Below are 21,142 nucleotides of genomic sequence, written 5' to 3'. Positions count from 1 at the left end.
TATTTCATGCTGACGCTGTTATATTATTAACGGTATTTACTTGTTAATATATCCCTGGTATTTTCTCTTAATTATCGCTATGGTGTCTTAATTTAGCGCTATATGGCAAGGAAATTGAAGTGTTCCTTATTTGCCATCTGGAATCGAGCGACTGTTCCTTATTTGCCATCCGGAAATCTGGCAACCCTAGCTAGCCTATCATGAAAACATATTTGAAACGCATGTAGAGAAATAACCTCCTCGCGAAAAATTTACATGTAAATAACCGTACCGTAACTAGACGCGAGAAGATATGAAATATCCTCTGAAATCAGTAATGTACTCTGCCATATCTTGAGGTGTATCACATTCTTACTTAATTTCCGTATATAACATTAAAATTAAGATATCGTTTACTTCAGTCTTTATTTTTAACGAGTTAACAACTGCTATCGGCCACGTTATTTACACATTTATTACGAAAACATGTTATCCTGTTTCATTTCGAATTTTCTTTAGAGAACAGCAGTCGATGGGTATTACTAATCAACTCCAACATCGCCTTTGAATGTGAACGAGAGAGCTCGCAAATGCACAAAGTGAGAAAACTGTACCGTACCGAAGATGATCGATCTCATTTTGTTGCAAACGTTTCAGTTTTCTTATTCAAACAGCGTCACGTATCATAACTTAACCATACTATACGTATGAAAACACACTTCAAGCGCCAGTAGAGAAATTATACTTTTCTCGCTATAAATTTTCATAACAGCCTTTCCGTAATTTAACCAGACGCGGCAAAATATGAACTAACCTCTGAAATCAATTAAGCACTCTGGCATATCTCGAGGTGTATCCCATTCTTACTTAATTGCAGTATTTAGCCTCAAAATTAAGCGGTCGTTTAGTCAGCCTTTATTTTTAACGAGTTAATAACCGTTATCAGACACGTTATTTACGCATTTATTACGAAAATATGTTCTCTTTCATTTCGAATTTTCTTTATGGAACAGCTGTCGACGGTTCTTACTAATCGACTCCGACATCGCCTTCGAATGTCGACGAGAGAAATCGCTAGTACACATAGCGAGGAAACGATGCCGAAGGAAATCGATGGCATGCAATATCATCGCTGGGGAACATAAATATCGGTAACGGAAAAAATCGCTTGTAATAACGGATGCACCAGTCATAGGGTTCTCGCTGTAACCGAAGGAAGATACACAGTTTAATACTGGAATTTTGAAGGGACAGAAAAACGCGTCGCTATAACAGAGTTCTCGTTATATGCCGTACTCGCTATAGCGGAATTCTACTGTATTGGAAATGTGAAATTGCTGCCAGAAGAAAGTTTAGGTAGTGACCATAGGTAGCTAGTAATGACCTTAGGAAACATCATGGTAAAAAAGATAAATACCAGGTGTAATCCCAAGATAAAAGTTTAGGAATTTGAAAAACCAGAGTTGAGTTCCGAATACCAGATGAAAATTAGGGACAAACTGCCCAAATGTGAAGTGGGAACAGCTGAAGAAAAATGGCTTTGATTTAAGAAAACCCTGGTGGACACTGCAGTCAATATTGTCAGCAAAACAAGTAGCAGAGAAAGAAACCCCCTGGTTGAAAGAAACTGTCCGAACAGCAATAAAAGGTGTAGGAAGAAATGAAGAGAAGTTACAAGAACTCTGTCAGCTGTATCAACATCTGAAGCTTAAAGTGAAATGAATCATTTCTAATGAGAAAGAGAAAACCTGGACTGAATTTGCACAGAAACTAGAAGAGGACAGGAAGAACAACAAGAAACTCTTATATCAAGTGCTGAGAAGCAAGAAAAGCAACTGTGAAGGAATAAAGAAAGGAGATGGAGAAAGAAGATCCAAACATCACTTGGAATGGCAAAGAGATAAGAGATGAGATGGGACAACGTTTTGAAAAATTATATAATGGTGAAAATTTAAATATCAAACAGCAGGAGACCACGGCAAAAGAAAATATTGAAAATGAGGAGCCTCCTATAATGTGGATAGAAGTGGAAAATGCCCTAACGAACATAAATAAAGCAAAGGCAACAGGCATAGATGAGATAAGCGCTGACATTGTCAAGGCTGCTGGAACGCAAGGATTGCAGAGGTTGTTTAGAGTCCTAAACACCATTTGGAAAGAAGAAAAACTACCCAAAGACTAGACTAAATAAGTCATCATCCCTCTATTTCAGAAAGGAGACAGACGAAAGCCCAGCAAATACAGAATCATCACTCTTCTATCTCATGGACTCAAAATAATGGAACAAATCATAGAACAGAGATTAACCCCTTAATTGAGCATTAATTTTTCATGTGTGGCGTATTATTTTTTTTACTTCATATATTTTTTCACCAACAAAGAAAATGTTCAAATATTGTCAATGGTTCGGGATTATCCCCAAGGTTAGCATGAATCCCACTATTGCCAGTAAAATCAAATCTGTTGCGCGGCCTTCCAAACATTACCCAGTCAGTCTGAATGTCTTCAATTTCTTCACATCGTCTGTCATCGTAGAATTCACCACTCGATTCGGAAGAATAATTTTTCTCTTTTCTTCACTTTCATCGCAAAGCAAGAGCATTCGCTCAATATTGCTGCTAAATTACTTTGTTTGTTTAAACTCAGGGTATTTAGCGCGGACGCCATATTGCATTGACTGCTGACCACAAGGGAAACGTGTGCACGACTACATGAATTCTACAAAAAATACGATATTCCATGGAAATAAAATGTAGTACTTTGTTGCAAAATAAGGCCAATGGATGTCAGAATTACCTATAAACTTCTGACGCTTATGAGCGGTTGACACAATCTGTAATAAACAAATGAACTTTTATGATGCTTATAAGCATCTTGCGAATAATTACCTTGACGCTTATAAGCAGTTAATGCTGGGAATGGGTTAAGAACCATCACTGACCCACAGCTTGGAAAGGAGCAGTATGGTTTTAGAAGGAATAGGTTAACAACAGATCTGATAATTTCTGTAAGGATGATCATGGAGAAACACTGGGGGAAAAGGAAAAGATGTCAATTTTATTTTCCTAGCTCTCATACCTTAGGAACATAATCACTCAACTGGGTTTTGCTTCCTTTGTCACGATGAAAAGGACTGCTGAAGACCGTTGGATGTGGCTGCAGCAACAAGGCTTAGCCTTTAGATAATGGATGGATGGAGCTATTGAGAAGGCTTATGACTGTGTACAGAGACAAAAAATCTGGGAATGCCTTGAGAATAGATCTATACCATGTTCTTTAATTAATAAAGTCAAAATGTTATATGAACATTGCCAGAGTTGTGTCCAAAGAAGGGGATGGATATTTGGAGTGGTTTGAGACTAGGCAGGGAGTACAACAAGGCAGCACACTATCGCTACTATTATTCATCATTGTAATGGATGACATAACGAAAAGAGTTAAGAGACTCAACAACAACTCTGAGTTTAAAGTTCTTGCCTTTGCAAATGATGTGGTGATAGAGGGTGATAGTGAGGCTGAAGTACATCAGAAGCTGAATGACTGGAATGCTATATTCAAGTAATTTGGTCTCAAGATGAGCAAGTCCAAAATGGCAGTGTTGCCTGTTAGTCGACAGAACATCCATTCTAACATCGCTCTAGATGGATCAAATTTGGAGTAAGTACATCAGTTCTGTTATCTTGGCAGTGTAGTAACAACAGATAGTCAACCATATGCAGATATCACTAGTAGAGTACAGAATGGAGCACAGTTTTATCATCTCGTGAGAAAACCTCTTTGCGATAAGCAAGTTCCATTAAGATCAAAATTAAGCTCTAGAGGAGCTTCTTTGTACCAGTTACCACATACAGTCTAGGAACTTGCACCCAAACCAACAGAAATATCATCAAATTACAAGCAGTGGAAATGAAGTTGTTAAGAAGTATGATTCAGCAAGCAAGAGGGGACAAAATAAGAAACAACAAGATACGCCATTTTGTCCAAGTGAAAAAAACTCCTTAGTGAGATCTGTGTTGAAGCCAGGCTGAAATGGTTTGTTCATCTCAAAAGAATGGACCCACAAAGAACAGCTAGAGTAAGGTTTGAGAAGGAACTCGAATTGAAATTAGAAACTTCATTTTGTTCCGTATTGAACTGGGATTACAGTAAACATCTATGCCATCACGCTACTCAAGGTCTCCACGTTTCCATACTGAACTGGGAATCGTGACGTTAATTCAAATTATGATCTTCACAAGACTACATTGTTGGCTTCAAAACCACCTGAATTAAGCCTGTTAATTACCGCAACTTAAGAGAACAAAACTATTCTTCCCACTGATAACATATGAGGCCTTATTATTTATGCACTTCAAGCTGGACTATTCTCTTGTTTATCAAGACTCAACAACTGGGATACCTTCTCAAAAATGTTATGTTTTACAGTCAGACACATCACATCATTTCAACTGGTTATAATCTAACAGTGACTTTATAGGTGCTGTCATATGTTTTAGATGGTTATACGCACCATACCCTCATCATTTTAATGTTATATTTAAAATTTGCCTTAGTTGGTGCATTTAAATGTTGTATATAGATACGCCTTATGTTCTACAAACCTCAAGCTGGACTACTTTCTCGTGTATCATACCCTAACTATTGTTACCTTCTCTGTTTTGATTTCATTGTTTTAACTTTTGACAATTTAGCTTTCAACATTAATCCTTGTATTTGCTGTCATGTGTTTTATATTTCAACTAGTCATAGTTTAACATTTGTCTTGTAGGTGCTATCATGTGTTATATATTGCTATTCGATAAGTTGCATTTTGCTCAATTGATTTGTTGGCTGATGATGACGCACAATGAGCGTCGAAACTAGTACCAACCTTCTCTAGATGTGATATATATTCATATCAATAAACATTCATGGTATTGAGAAGGTGGACCTTTAACATTTTCATTTTACTGTAAGAAACTCGAAGGCAAAAGATCCAGAGGTCAGCCAAGGAAGAGATGGATCGATCAGATTAGAAATGATCTAGCTGGACAAGGTCTGGGTTTGCAGCCGGTTACGGAAGAAGACATCTACATGAACAGAAGTATATGCAGAGTGTTCATTCACCACACCTGGAAAACTGGAGCTGGTTCCAGATCATGATGATAATGATGATCTCCTTTAAATGCGGCATTCTTTTCTGAAATTTGTATTTTTAAGCAATCTTACTTGACTGTATTCTACGACTTCCATATGAAAAGAAAAAAAAAGTTTACTGGATGCCAAACAGACAATTTCTGGATGTACAAATGAGACTACCAAAGGAAGAGGAAACTGTTTTGAAAAATTTGTGATTAAAGTTAATTGAAGATAGATAGGTTTCTTTCCTAATACCTCTAGTGTTTCAGAAGAATGAACTGTGAAATATATTCCATTCTTTGTTGCATAGCAATTCCTAACTTCAAATTTTTAATGGGAAGTTATTAAAATATTTTCTGTAAAGATATGTCCGACTATATCAGACTGCATCCAAATTATATGTTATACACCTTAAAAAGTTTTTTTTTTTTTTTTAATCGTTTTGCACCACCTGGAGTTTCAGGTTCCTAGGTTGCTGATGACGCCAGAGAATGTATGGGATACAAATACACACTTTATGTCAAACATGTCCGACTCGTTGGCTGAATGGTCAGTGTACTGGCCTTCGGTTCAGAGGGTCCCAGGTTCGATTCCCAGCCGGGTCGGGGATTTTAACCTTCATTGGTTAATTCCAATGGCTTGGGGGCTGAGTGTTTGTGCTGTCCCCAACATCCCTGCAGGTCACACACCAAACATAACACTATCCTCCACCACAATAACACGCAGTTACCTACATATGGCAGATGCCGCCCACCCTCATCGGAGGGTCGGCATAACAAGGGCTGCAACTCGGCTAGAAATAGTCACACAAAATTAAATTAAATGTTGAACATAACACGATTAATGTAAAGGAAAATCAATGGCAGGTGCAACACAAATACTATTCTTCAGCAACATGCATCCGCTTATTGAATATGGGAATTTGATTCTGCCTCTCAGTATGGTGTTACTCCACCCCATCCAGTGAAGCATGATCAGACTCGTTATTGCATGCTGCCATGCTATCCACAATGTGGTTGGGGCTGTCCTGGTCGATCCTGTCCCATTCTTGGCCAGCAGCCCTCTGGAGATCAGCCAGGTAAGAGGTGGACTCGTTCATCATCGCACTGCCTGTTTCAGCATACCAAACATGTTCAATGGGATTCATGTCTGGAGACACCACAGGAGAGTCCACCCAATGGATGTGGGCCACCCTGAAGAAGAGATTCACAAGAATGGTAGTGCGGGCATGCGTTGGCATCTTTCAGAATGAATCTGTCTTTGAAATGTTGTTGGTATGGTTGATCAGTGAGCCTGAGGATTCTGTTCTGGTATTGTGTACCAGTCATATTTCCCTCCTCAATGATGAGTGGTGTCTGACATCCATACCTAATGCCTCCCAAAAACATCATGGATCCGCCTCCTTGATGGGCATGTGGGATGGCGTACAGGACTTGTCTGGCATTACCTCACTCCCTCCAAACCCTCCTCTGACAATTATCCAGTGTCAGGCACACTCAGCACACATCCGTGCAGAGGACCAGCCGCCATTCTTCCAGAGTCCAGTTCAAGAGCTCTTCTGCCCATCTATATCTGGCGCCACGGTGTTGAAGTGTACATGCAGGTGCTCGCCAAGAAAATCTTTAGTGTAGGTAGTCCCTCTGGAGATGATTTCTGATTGCCTGCATAGAGACAACCCTACTGGTTGCCTGCCATAAAGCATTACACACTTCTGTTGCGGTGTCTGCTGGGTTCTTCCAAGCCAGGATTCACATGTAATGGTCGTCAGCAGCTGTTGTTGACCAAAGCGAGGATGATCTTCAACATGTTAGCGGCTGTATGTCCTGATAACATCGCTATGGTGTACACCAACCAGGCTAGCAATTGCCCTCACAGAGAGCCCTTGTTGATGCGCATACAGTCAAAAGTGATAATGATTCATCGAGGCATGTTTGCATATTGCACAGGATACAAATGTGCTCTTCCTTAATTGTGTTCACAGGTTGCAATAACAGCGCACTCTTCTGAACTGTTCTTAGACTGCGTGTATTTGCCATGCAACAACTCTTGGAGCATACATTCTTCACAAGCACCAAAAATACAAGTGGTGCAAAACTTTTTTGAGGTGTGTCTTATTAATAGAGTGTATGACATGTTTTTGTTATATGCTCAATTATAGGAAGAAAGAAATATTTTCCAGACACACCAAAATTTTGTCTTTTTGAAACTTTTGTAAATAGTTGTTCAATCCACTCACCTGATCCATACTTTGAAAGTCTTCCACATCATCCAGTAAAGGATCTTTCAAGCCACCTTTTGCCTGCTGATCCTGACTTTTTTGGCTGTTATTCAGACTCTTCTCTGTTTTATTGCTGGTGAAGTACTGAGTACAGCCATTTTTTAGGTACTGAAAATAATACAGCAGTTACAATTTAGTAAGTATCCAACTGTATCTATCATATATATTTCATAACTTAAACTACCTTTCAGTGGTTCGAGGTGTGGGTTACTGCAGTAATGTTTTAGTTTGTGAATCATGAGCGATGGCTGAGAGCCCTAGCAAGTGGTCTTGAGAACCAGGATACCAGTTGCTATGAAATATCTGTGGACATCTCAGACATATGGACTTCCTTGTGCTCAGATAGCTAGGACTACACAATCCACTGATCCACCTGTTAGAGGAGAATTTCTCACTGGGAATGTATGTAAGTAGGATAGAATCCTATGTATTTCATGGAGTATCAGAGTATCATCATGTTGGAGTGTTGTTGGAGTACAGAGTGGAGTACTGTGTGTGTACTGGCTTGGAGTACTGAGTGTGTACTGCCTTGGAGTACTGTATGTGTACCAACATGGAGTCAATGTGTGAAACAGTTGGGTTAAGGAGAGTTGGAGCAGTGTCAGCTGTCATTGTTGTGAGGAGTAGTGTAGTGCTGGTTAGAAGTGTTCAGCTGTTGCTGTTATATGCCTTCTGTTTAGTTGTCAGTATTAAGTAGTTCACTGTGTGGACCAATTACATTGTCTGTGAGTTAGTTGAATTGACTGTGTTGAATGTGTGAGTTACGAGAATCATTTGGAGTTGAACCAAGAAACAGTTGTCAAGTGTTGTACCAGTTAACAGCTCTATGTTCAAACCTATCTCGTATGGCTGCTGTGTGAACCAACTGAGCATGTGGAACCAAGTGAAAGTGAGGTGTGTCAGTCAGAATTACCTCTGTCTAGGTAATAGCAGCGAGCCTAACTACCCACTGTGAGGAGGACTGAGGAGGACAGAGACGTTTAAAATAGATGGCAATTAGTGGAGTGTGGTTGAATATAACTGTGTGTGTGTGGGTGTGCGCGTGGGTGTGTGAAACAGTGTTTTATTCATAACAATAGAAACTTTTGTAGTCAAGATATTCAGTACCTACAGTGAATGAAAACAACTATAATTATGAAGATACACTGAAAATTTCAAATTCAACTTGATAACTTATAATTCATTATTTGCTACATCTGTTTGTTAAATCATGACTTAACTTGTAAGTAATCCATTTTAGCTAACTATGTAGGTTATATTTCTGAAGTAATGTTAACTTTTTCTTGAATATTGGCAGTAGTGCTAACTCACTCGAAAATCATCAGGTTTGGTGATGCTGAGTTTGGTGCGCAGCTCTTCTGGAGCACCAGCACACAGGAGGTAGAACACATGGTAGTTGCGCTCTTCAGAACTTTGCATACAAATACGAGATTTCTCCAACAAGTAATGAGAGATGTAGCCACCTACCACCTGACATCGATTATCAAAATGTACTTCCATGAACTTGCCAAACCGACTACTGTTATTATTACGAGTTGTCTTTGCATTGCCAAATGCCTCCATTACAGGATTTGCTAAAAAATAAAATAAAATTTTAAAAATTAAGCTTTATACTAAAACAATTTGATACTTGATCTCACTGTCAACATTCATAATAGCTAAATACTCCAGAAGAATTGAAAGATATTCAATTGACAGTACCTGAAGGATGTACCAAATATTAAGAAGAGGAAAGGTTGTATCTGTTATTCTAACATATTTGTTTTTAAAAAGGAAAGAACAAAGATGTAAATTAAAACATGAATATCCATAATAAATATTACAGAATGTTTGACGTAGGTACAGTGATGTAGTTAAATATAACACCACTACTATCACTGACTACACTTATATACTGTATATTTATTTTCACTCAAAACTATTACAATAACACTTGAAATATATAAACAAGAATTTACAATTAATTTTTGAAGCAGTATCAATACTGTACAACTGATCTATGATAGCTCACTGCATCACAACTGTCAACACGTCACTCCACTAAACCACGACTGATCTACCGCAGCAGTATCAACAACACATCATCACTCCTATGGTATACAATAGATCCTGACTGATACACTATTATTGCAGTATCAAAACGGCTGAACTACGATATCACCAACTGAATTGCATCTCTGTAGCCTACAACTCAATAATATATATACTGGCTAGGATTCTAGATAATTCTTTCTTACAACACAGTATTATTTTAAGATACCTCAGATATGCAGACTAGCACAAGTAAGGAAGAGCTTTCTTAAGAAAAGAAATTTGCTCACTTCAAACATTGATATCGGAATTAGAAAGATGTTTTTGAAGACTTTCGTGTGGAGCGTGGCATTGTATGAAAGTGAAACATGGACGATAACTAGCTCAAAAAGAAAGAGAATAGAAGCTTTCAAAATGTGGTGTTACAGAAGAATGCTGAAGGTGAGATGGATAGATTGAATCACGAATGAAGAGATACTGAATCGAACTGGTGAGAGGAGATCAATTTGGCTAAATTTGATGAGAAGAAGAGATAGAATGATAGGACACATCTTAAGACACCCAGGACTTGTTCAGTTGGTTTTTGAAGGAAGTGTAGGTGGTAAGACCGGTAGGGGTAGACCAAGGTATGAATATGACAAGCAGATTAGAGCAGATGTAGGATGCAACAGTTACGTAGAAATGAAAAGGTTAGCACAGGATAGGGTGGCGTGGAAGCTGCATCACACCAGTATATGGACTGGTGACTCAAACAACAACAACAACAACAACAACAACAACAACCTCAAGGATTCTATAATAACACTAGGAAGTCTTGGTAAGTTCCTCTTCTAGAATTGCCTTGAAATAAGTTTGCCGCTAAGGCACATAACCTAAAGACATCTTCAAACATTTAGAATATACAACCTGTTGTTGGTACATGATGATTCCAGAGCTCACTTACATCAGCATACACATCACTGAGGGTTTTCCTGAGTGATTTGGAAAACATGGACAGCTAATTATAAATGATAAACATGATGTAACCTTAACCTAATTTCTCTTGAGTAATAACCAGACATTTTCTGAATGACTGAACACATGAAGGATTATGGAAGACTTAGCCTAACCTATAATACATGAACTATATACATATGATCAAACTTAAATACATAACCTAGCCTAGAATATAAAAATATAATAAAATATAATAAATATATAAAAACTGTTTACAATTATACACATACTGTAACTTGTGTTATGTTTAATTGATGTATATTTACTGAAAAAATACCGGTAAAGACTGCACAATATTCTATGTTCACCGCATTTCATATTTTATCAGAATTATTATTATATCACTTGGGATGTCTATGGACCATGTTTAATTTAAACTTTTCAGCTTCCTGTCTCTTCTACTCTCAAAATCTCTACATGTTCTGACTTCTGGCCTCTCTCTGTCAGTCTATCAGGGTCTGCTTCTGTTTCTTTGGTTTCTGGATCTCCCTGTTTGTATTAATCATCTTTATAAGTGTTCTTCTGTCCACCATATGTTTATATTTTTGACCTTGTTCAGATAGGTCATTATTTATTGGGATTACACTAAAAATATATGAGCACCATGACCTGGATGAAAGAAGTAATCTGGATGTGTGCAGCAAACTTCAGACTCCTTTTTCTCTTATTTTGTTGGTCATTTCATTAATTTGTGTGTACAATTCTTCCTTTTTCTCCAGATGTTGCCTGTCTCTTAGGGTCTAATATATTTCTTAGAATTTTCTTTCTCATCTTCTCAGCTTGTGTTTTCCTATAGGTTATACATTCAGATGCACATAATGCTTTCAACCTTATCACCTTGATGTTGCATCTTAATTTTATTCTGATGGATAATGACTTCTTGTCACCATGATACTTGAATTCATTCATTGCATTCAATTACCCGTGTCATTCCGTTTGATATTGTCAGGCCTGCTTTCCATGCTATTTCATTAACCTTGTGCAGAATCATCCTGCCTTGCTCTTTTATGTCATTTAGAATCAGTATCATCATCATCAATGTCCCACTCCAGTCACCCGGGTGTGGTTTTAGAATCACTATATCATCTGCTAAATCTAAGCAATCTATGTTCAGGTTGTCCTTCTTGTAACTCAGCCTTATGCAGTTGTGCTCTGTAGTTGGCATTCTGTTCTCCATACTCTATTACTTTTCCTGAACTAAATCAAATAATATTGAGGAGAAGCAGTCACACGTTTTTAATCTTGTTCTAATCTTGAATGGTTTTGATACTTTACTTTAGCTTTAGTGTTTGTGAGCATTTCTAGTATCAAAGCTCTGGTCTTGTGGTGTATGCCAAATTCATCCAGAATGTTAAACAATGTTTGTTTATCTATCAAGTCATAGGTCTTGATAGGATCATGATTGTTTATTTGTTTCCTAATCTTTTTATTTTTGCTAGTTGCTTTACGTCGCACCGACACAGATAGGTCTTAAGGCGACAATGGGACAAGGAAGGGCTAGGAGTTGGAAGGAAGCGGCCGTGGCCTTAATTAAGGTACAGCCCCAGCATTTGCCTGGTGTGAAAATTGGAAACCACGGAAAACCAATTTCAGGGCTGCCGACAGTGGGGTTCGAACCTACTATCTCCCGAATACTGGATACTGGCCGCAATTAAGCGACTGCAGCTATCGAGCTCGGTGTTTCCTAATCTTTATGAGGGATCTGAGGATGTATAACTGTTTGTGCATGATCTGCCCTTTCTGAACCCTGGTGGTATTCACCAATCTGGCCATCTGCCTGTTTCTCCACTCTTCTTCACTTTCCCCTGTTCACTCACCAAACTGTCTGCAATGAGAAAATATATCAACGATCTTCTGGTCAAAGGAGTGGTCAGCCCATCAAAGTCTTCTTTCAGTTGTCCTGCTTTATTTGGTCCCTAAAAAGAACGATCAGTACAGATTGGTAATCGACTAAAGGGTATTGAATTGTAATGTGGTTTTTGACACCTTCCCTTTGCCTAAAATAGAAAGTGTATTTAAACACTTTGGAGGGGCTAAGTGTTTTACCATTTTTGATTTGACCCCTAGTGTCAACCTAGCTGTCAACTGTGCGATGCATGAAATGAGCCGCCATACACCAGCAGAATTATTTCTGGGAAGGCCTCTAAATGATCCCCTTCAACTACAATGGAACATAGAATACTTGTCCAAGCCGTCCCAGTGAATGGAGGTCCAGGAGAAGTGGGAAAAAGCCCTAGAAAACCTGAAAAAAGGCTTCGAACTAAGTGGCAAGGCAGTTCAATAATGGATGAACAGCTGTTTCCTTTAAAGCCATCAATCTTGTCTTGATGAAGAAATTTTCTGCCAGGTTGGTGGTGAATGAAGACAGCGCCAAACTATATCAGCGAAAAACATACTAGAATTTCTTGGGCCAGATCTGTCAAACTCAGGGACGTGGGTCACCAGAAGATAACCAGGGCACACATATCCTTACTTAAACTGTTCTACATCAGAGCCACATAAAATTTATTGATCATCATATAGTTTATATTTGTAATTTTGAACAAAGTTTATGATACACATTTTTAGATAGCCTTGAATAGAAATATTTAAACTACTTTTCTTTCGGGGAAAAATCACTTTTCATTCTGGTGATTAAAGAATAAAGCAACCATTGTCATTGATCGAGTGAAAGTCACATGGGACTGAAGGAAACCAAGATGACCCAAACAATCAACGTACCTCATTAAACCTGAAAAACATGACATAACCCTGAAATTGAAGGATGATATAATAGAAAATGAATCTCCTTGTTTAATGTTTAGGCCTAGTAATAGCCCAGAAGGGTGGACCTTTATTTGGATTTATTGTAAATAGCATAAAGTTGTACACATGTACATTCTTCTGTTTACTTAGGTTAATTTAAAGATTAGGTCCTTAGTAGATAAGATACACATGTGTCATCCCATTTTTGTGTTTGTCTCTGTCCAAAATGGTCCATTTCTTGCAAGGATCCACAAGAAATAAACAATTTTTGTGTGGGCAGCGGGAAGATTTGTCTGTATTTGTCTGTCTGTATTTATTCTCAATTTTGCTTATGTTTAGTTAATGTTTGTGGGTTACTGTAGTCACGTCCTAGTTCGTGAACCATGGGCAACGGCTGAGTGGCCTAGTAAGTGGTCCTGAGAGTCGGGATACCAGTTGCTATGGAATGGGAGTGGGCATCTCGGACATATTTTGAGTCGTGGCCCTCCTTGTGCTCAGGCGGCTAGGACTACACAATTCACCGGTGGTCCATAACCCGTTAGAGGAGAGATCCTCACTTGGACTATGTGCAAGTAGGGCAGCATCCTGCTTCATGAATTTACCGAGCTCAGAACACTTTAAGCAAGCCTCGGACCTATGGGAGTAATGGAGTCCCACTCCCATTTGACAGGCGAGGGACTCCTTGGAAACAACTTGGCGAACGAAATGGAATTCGATGGGGAGCTATCAATATTAATGGGGCTTATGGAAGAAAGAAGGTAGAACTTGCTGAGTCAGCAAAGAGGATGCATCTGGATGTGCTAGAAGTAAGTGATATTCGGGTAAGGGGAGATAAGGAGGAAGAGATAGGAGATTATAAATTGTACTTGACGGGTGTTAGAAAGGGAAGGGCAGAGTCTGGGGTAGGGCTCTTTATCAGGAATACCATTGCACGCAACATAGTTTCTGTTAGGCACGTAAGTGAGCGAATGATGTGGGTAGATTTGTCAGTGGGAGGAATTAGGACAAGAATTGTGTCCGTGTATTCACCATGTGAGGGTGCAGATGAGGATGAAGTTGACAAGTTTTATGAAGCATTGAGTGACATCGTGGTCAGGGTCAACAGCAAGGATAGAATAGTGCTAATGGGCGATTTCAATGCGAGAGTTGGGAATAGAACTGAAGGATACGAAAGGGTGATTGGTAAATGTGGGGAAGATATGGAAGCTAATGGGAATGGGAAGCGTTTGCTGGACTTCTGTGCTAGTATGGGTTTAGCTGTGACGAATACATTCTTCAAGCATAAGGCTATTCACCGCTACACATGGGAGGCTAGGGGTACCAGATCCATAATAGACTATATCTTAACAGACTTTGAATTCAGGAAATCTTTTAGGAATGTACGAGTTTTTCGGGGGTTTCTCGATGATACAGACCATTATCTGATCTGTAGTGAACTAAGTATCTCTAGGCCTAGGGTAGAGAAAGTGAAATCTGTCTGCAAACGAATAAGGGTAGAAAATCTCCAGGACGAGGAAATTAGACAGAAGTACGTGGATATGATTAGTGAGAAGTTTCGAACAGTAGACAGTAAGCAGGTTCAGGATATAGAGAGTGAATGGGTGGCATACAGGGATGCTGTAGTAGAAACAGCAAGGGAATGCCTAGGAACAACTGTGTGTAAAGATGGGAAAATGCGAACATCTTGGTGGAATGAGGAAGTGAGAGCAGCCTGTAAACGTAAAAAGAAGGCTTATCAGAAATGGCTCCAAACAAGGGCCGAGGCAGACAGGGATTTGTACGTAGATGAAAGAAACAGAGTGAAACAAATAGTTGTTGAATCCAAAAAGAAGTCATGGGAAGATTTTGGTAATAACCTCGAAAGGCTAGGTCAAGCAGCAGGGAAACCTTTCTGGACAGTAATAAAGAATCTTAGGAAGGGAGGGAAAAAGGAAATGAACAGTGTTTTGAGTAATTCAGGTGAACTCATAACAGATCCCAGGGAATCACTGGAGAGGTGGAGGGAATATTTTGAACATCTTCTCAATGTAAAAGGAAATCATCATGGTGGTGTTGCAAACAGTCAAGCTCATGGGGAGGAGGAAAATGATGTTGGTGAAATTATGCTTGTGTTAGGAAGTGGAAAGGATAGTAAATAAACTCCATTGTCATAAGGCAGCAGGAATAGATGAAATTAGACCTGAAATGGTGAAGTATAGTGGGAAGGCAGGGATGAAATGGCTTCATAGAGTAGTGAAATTAGCGTGGAGTGTTGGTAAGGTACCTTCAGATTGGACAAAAGCAGTAATTGCACCTATCTATAAGCAAGGGAACAGGAAGGATTGCAACAACTATCGAGGTATCTCATTGATTAGTATACCAGGCAAAGTATTCACAGGCATCTTGGAAGGGAGGGTGCGATCAGTCGTTGAGAGGAAGTTGGATGAAAACCAGTGTGGTTTCAGACCACAGAGAGGCTGTCAGGATCAGATTTTCAGTATGCGCCAGGTAATTGAAAAATGCTACGAGAGGAATAGGCAGTTGTGTTTATGTTTCGTAGATCTAGAGAAAGCATATGACAGGGTACCGAGGGAAAAGATGTTCGCTATACTGGGGGACTATGGAATTAAAGGTAGATTATTAAAATCAATCAAAGGCATTTATGTTGACAATTGGGCTTCAGTGAGAATTGATGGTAGAATGAGTTCTTGGTTCAGGGTACTTACAGGAGTTAGACAAGGCTGTAATCTTTCACCTTTGCTGTTTGTAGTTTACATGGATCATATGCTGAAAGGTATAAAATGGCAGGGAGGGATTCAGTTAGGTGGAAATGTAGTAAGCAGCCTGGCCTATGCTGACGACTTGGTCTTAATGGCAGACTGTGCCGAAAGCCTGCAGTCTAACATCTGGGAACTTGAAAATAGGTGCAATGAGTATGGTATGAAAATTAGCCTCTCGAAGACTAAATTGATGTCAGTAGGTAAGAAATCCAACAGAATTGAATGTCAGATTGGTGATACAAAGCTAGAACAGGTCGATAATTTCAAGTATTTAGGTTGTGTGTTTTCCCAGGATGGTAATATAGTAAGTGAGATTGAATCAAGGTGTAGTAAAGCTAATGCAGTGAGCTCGCAGTTGCGATCAGCAGTATTCTGTAAGAAGGAAGTCAGCTCCCAGACGAAACTATCTTTACATCGGTCTGTTTTCAGACCAACTTTGCTTTATGGGAGCGAAAGCTGGGTGGACTCAGGATATCTTATTCATAAGTTAGAAGTAACAGACATGAAAGTAGCAAGAATGATTGCTGGTACAAACAGGTGGGAACAATGGCAGGAGGGAACTCGGAATGAGGAGATAAAGGCTAATTTAGGAATGAACTCGATGGATGAAGCTGTACGCATAAACCGGCTTCGGTGGTGGGGTCATGTGAGGCGAATGGAGGAGGATAGGTTACCCAGGAGAATAATGGACTCTGTTATGGAGGGTAAGAGAAGTAGAGGGAGACCAAGACGACGATGGTTAGACTCTGTTTCTAACGATTTAAAGATAAGAGGTATAGAACTAAATGAGGCGACAACACTAGTTGCAAATCGAGGATTGTGGCGATGTTTAGTAAATTCTCAGAGGCTTGCAGACTGAACGCTGAAAGGCATAACAGTCTATAATGATAATGTATGTATGTATGTATATGTTTAGTTAATGTTACGAACTCTTTGTTTTCTTTCTGTACTGGCAATCTGACACTTGGTGGTTTGTTATGCTGTCACGAGTGGCAATAGTGTCCCCTCTCATACCTTTGGCTTTTCTACCTCCTTGATTTTATGTCTTTTAATGTTATGTTTTCTTTGAACTTCTGACTGAACCAAAAATTGAGTCCAGAAACTTAAAGCATGTTTTCTTGTTCTATTAAAGTATTTAATGATAGATTCAAATGATCGTATGCTGCAGGCTTTTGCCTATATTCAACATCTCACCACATTATATGTGTGTTTATTACTTTGGTCCCCACCTTATTAATGTGTATCACTTCAGTGTTGTGGCATGATACAATATGTTCCAATATGGTTAATGTGATTGGCATCTCCGTTAATTACGTGCCTTGTATTTTGGATCTATTGTCAGGAATTTCATAGATGTCTTATGCTTGACCCATCTTAAGGTCCCTAAGTCTGCTTTGTAAATGCCTACATGGTATTTATTATCAAAGCTGTATTACTTGAGACATTGTGGTGGATATCGAGGTTATGGTTTTGTACGTATCTAGTCTGTAATGCACAGTCTGCATGCTAATTTAGGCCAATTTACGCCCTGGTATTATTATATTGAGTGACTTTTGCATTTTGCTGCATTTCTACAGGGCACTTTGAATCTGTGAGATGCTTAATGTTGTATGTTTGTTGTATGGTTGTTTAGAACAATTGTATTTTAGTATACAATGAAGAAGGAAGATTTAATTTACCTTTAGTTTTTTTCTTTTACTCTGGATTAACGTTTTATTTATGATTTGCCCTTACATCCCTATTGTGTCTTACTTTAGTGTGGCCTTGTGGTAACCTTTTCTTTTTAATTTTAGGCTCTTTGGAGATAATCATTTGATTTTAAATTCCTGCGCGAATCCTTACTTCTTTCCTTTCGTTTGATTTCTGTCTATATGTGATATAGTTTTTGCCCCTCTTACTTCATCTTAGTTATTATTGAAGATGTACCTTTGATTTTCTCCAGAGTCTGTGCCGTCTTAGTGGTACATTTTATATTATTTTTTAATAATATCGTAATATATCATTTCCAAAAGTCATGTTAAATGAAGCTCAACTGGACAGCGTTCCAGTTTTCAAATACTTGGGTAGCGTTATATCAAATGACAACCTAGCAAAACATGAGGTGAACAATCGAATCAATAAGGCAACACAATTTTACCACCAGGTAAGACACCTGCTGTGGGATGAGCAAATACCCATGAAAACAAAAATGACATTGTACAAGTCCTATTATACACCAATTCTTACATACAGTCTCGAAACCACAACACTGACCAATAGAGATAATTCCAAACTTCAGGCAGCTGAAATGAAATTCCTACACACTATGATCCAGAAAACCAGGAAAGACAAGATTAGGAATGAGAAAATTAGAGAAGAAGTAGGAATAGACAATTCTCTCCTCAATAAGATTCAGATATCAAGACTGAAGTGGTTTGGTCACATGAAGAGGATGCCAATAAACAGAACTGCAAGGAAGAAATTTGACAGAAAGGTAGAAGGAAGACGACCCATGGGAAAGCCACGAAGGAAATGGATAGATTTAGTTAAGAGCGATGTACTGCTGAGAGGTCATGGTTGGGACAAGTTGGTGGAGGAAGAATGGTACAAGGACAGGATGAGATGGAGGAGGCTCATATACCACACCCGGGAAACTGGAGATGGTTTAGGATGATGATGATGATGATCATTTCCAAAGTGGATGGGTTGTTCTACCAGTTGTTTTCTGCTGCTAACTGAATGAGCAGGGACTCTAATCCCACACTGGTACTAAAGTACTAAATTGTATGATCCCAGGAAGGTCACTAGGAAGGTAATATAACCTTCACACACAGTAATTTGTGAGTACACTCCGAGAGCAGTTATTGTTGTGAATTTTTCTCCTGTTGAAAATTTATTTATTTACCTTTCATTAGAACCTTTGATTTTAATAAACATTTTAAAGTCTTATCTCTTTCCTCACTTTGTCAGCAGTAAATTTAGTTTAGCTAGATGTATATTACATGGGACAGAACGAGTCCAACTTCGAATAGTTTCTTGTTTGCTCCGATCAACAATTTATCGGACCTGAAAACATTTCCTCCACATTACTCCACTGTGTACTACATTATGCTGTCTTATAATTGATCTCATTGCGCTGTCACATTGACTCCTGTTGTGTTGCTCTGAGTATTTTCTCTGCTATTGCTTTATATTGTGTCTGGGTGAGTATAGGAGGGGGTGTGTGACATTTAATATCTCACAACAAAAGACAACTTGTCTATCTCCATCTTTTCTGTTACATGATTCCCATCCACGAATTCCACCTCATGAAAACCATTTGGGAACAACGACAGCAAACACAGATTACAACAATTGGAATGACTTGCAAATGCAAGAGAAGTTGCTCTTACCAAGAGATTCACAATAAAAGTAAGCTCCACTTTGACCTCAGGAGTATGGAGAATAAATTTCAGCAGGGAGCTCTTGTGTTATACAACTGGCCACAAGTTGCTGATGGAAAGCTGACATCCAAGTTTAAAGGTCCGTACCACATCATGAGTCCAGTTGGGGAAGTATGTTACAAGATCCAGGACATTGAAACATCTACAGTTTTGAAGACGTTAATGTTCAGTTCTTGCATTGTTTGTCTACACTACATGTTCTTGATTCTCCTCCAGAAGTGGTTCCAAGGAAAAAGGAAGTAGAGGAAGCAGTTGACAATCCTAATGCAACTAATAGGACTGGCCATAAGGAAAATAAAAGGGGAATAAAAATAAAATACAGTGAATTTATTGAAAAATAAACAGATAGTATTGTCTTATTTATTAACTTTATGTGATAATATTGTTTGGTGAAATCTTGGAAAATCAAAAATATGCTTATTTAATTAATCGTGAAAACTTAATTGCCATACTTGAGTGACATTTTAAGTTTTCTGTGTGAACTTAAAAATGATCAGAAACACATTCAGCAAAATGTTTAGGCCATGTAAAATGTACTATGAAGTGCATTATAAATAGCTTATGTTTTATTTTGTTAGATATTGATAGATTGATAGTAAATTTGACCACAATTTTAAAGTCAGTTGTTGTTGTTGTTGTATTTTACAGTAAAGTTGTCAAGAACAAGTTAAGAATGTGTATAAATAAAGCATTTCTATTTAGAGTGTTGCCTGTTGCCTTTTGCCTGTACATTAAAATGTATAAAAGTCATATAAATTCCTTACATACATATCACAACTCAAGAAGTTAGTACATTTATTACACTTACGGCATGTTTACCTGAAAATGATTACTTATGCTTATGTGTTATAGTCTTCATAAGAAAATCATTAAAAAATAAAATAATGTATACTTGCCATCTAAGATTCTCTGTTCAATGGGCCCAGCAGATGATCCCCACAAATCACATAGATATCGAAGCAGGTATTTAGTAGATTCAGTCTTCCCAGCTCCAGACTCTCCAGATACAATTATGGACTGAGACTGCTTTGTAACTTTCATGTCACGGAAAGCTTTATCAGCTAAAACAACAAATATAAATTGTTTAAAAAATGGCAAGCCAAAATATTCACAAAAAACCCAAAATATATAAAAGCAAAGAATACTGCTCAAAGAAATATATTATAAGAAACACTGAATAGGAAACCATACCTTATAGTATATATTTGGATGTCAGAGGTAAACTATTGTAAATGCAAAAACAATGATTTTGAGGTTTTTATTGTACATGACTTGGTTTGGTCGCGCCGCCTTATGGGTACACTAGAGTATGTATATGTTTCACAGGAATGAAGAAAAGCGATAAACAATGGTAAATGATCATACAACAGTTCAGCCTTATGTCGTCCACCGTACTCCTTATTATATTAGCACTTGCGATAGTTTACTATGGTTAGAACTGGTTATTCAACTTGCACCTCAGTTCTCCTGTAAAGTTAGTGATACTTACTTACAATAGTTTACCACTGATGTCCAGAAATACCAACTGACATTTCCATAAGAAAATGATTACTCAAAAGAAGACAACAAGTACACCTTGAAAATACTGGGTGCAGTATTCTGTGAGGGGATGGGTATTTCACCACAGCCTGCAAGCCTAGAAAATATCTTCTATATTTGCTGAGATGTCACCTGTGAAACCGTAACTTGCTATATCATTTATCAAAGCATATTTTCCACTTATTTGCTATGAATTTCTTAAGATTGTTCTGAAATGCTGTAGTAGCATCTTCTGGGTTTGAAAACATCCTTTCATATAAGCAAGAAATAATTCC

At 38.3% G+C, this 21,142-nt stretch overlaps 1 protein-coding gene across 3 annotated transcripts in view; it reads right to left on the bottom strand.

Moving 5' to 3' along the window:
* jar (Myosin heavy chain 95F jaguar) overlaps positions 1-21,142 on the bottom strand; it is a 562,711-nt gene that overhangs the window by 258,610 nt on the left and 282,959 nt on the right. For all 3 annotated transcript variants that reach the window (XM_067138002.2, XM_067138003.2, XM_067138005.2), the window contains 3 exons: positions 20,225-20,389; positions 8,687-8,949; positions 7,334-7,483 (listed from right to left, as the gene is read on the bottom strand). In XM_067138002.2, the coding sequence (XP_066994103.2) occupies positions 7,334-7,483; positions 8,687-8,949; positions 20,225-20,389 (578 nt within the window). The remainder of the gene's footprint in view (positions 1-7,333; positions 7,484-8,686; positions 8,950-20,224; positions 20,390-21,142) is intronic.

This window comes from Anabrus simplex, chromosome 1 (genome assembly GCF_040414725.1).
Source record: "Anabrus simplex isolate iqAnaSimp1 chromosome 1, ASM4041472v1, whole genome shotgun sequence".
Taxonomy (NCBI): domain Eukaryota; kingdom Metazoa; phylum Arthropoda; class Insecta; order Orthoptera; family Tettigoniidae; genus Anabrus; species Anabrus simplex.
The sequence above is the reverse complement of the archived record's forward strand: the minus strand, read 5'-3'. Positions and strand labels throughout refer to the sequence as shown.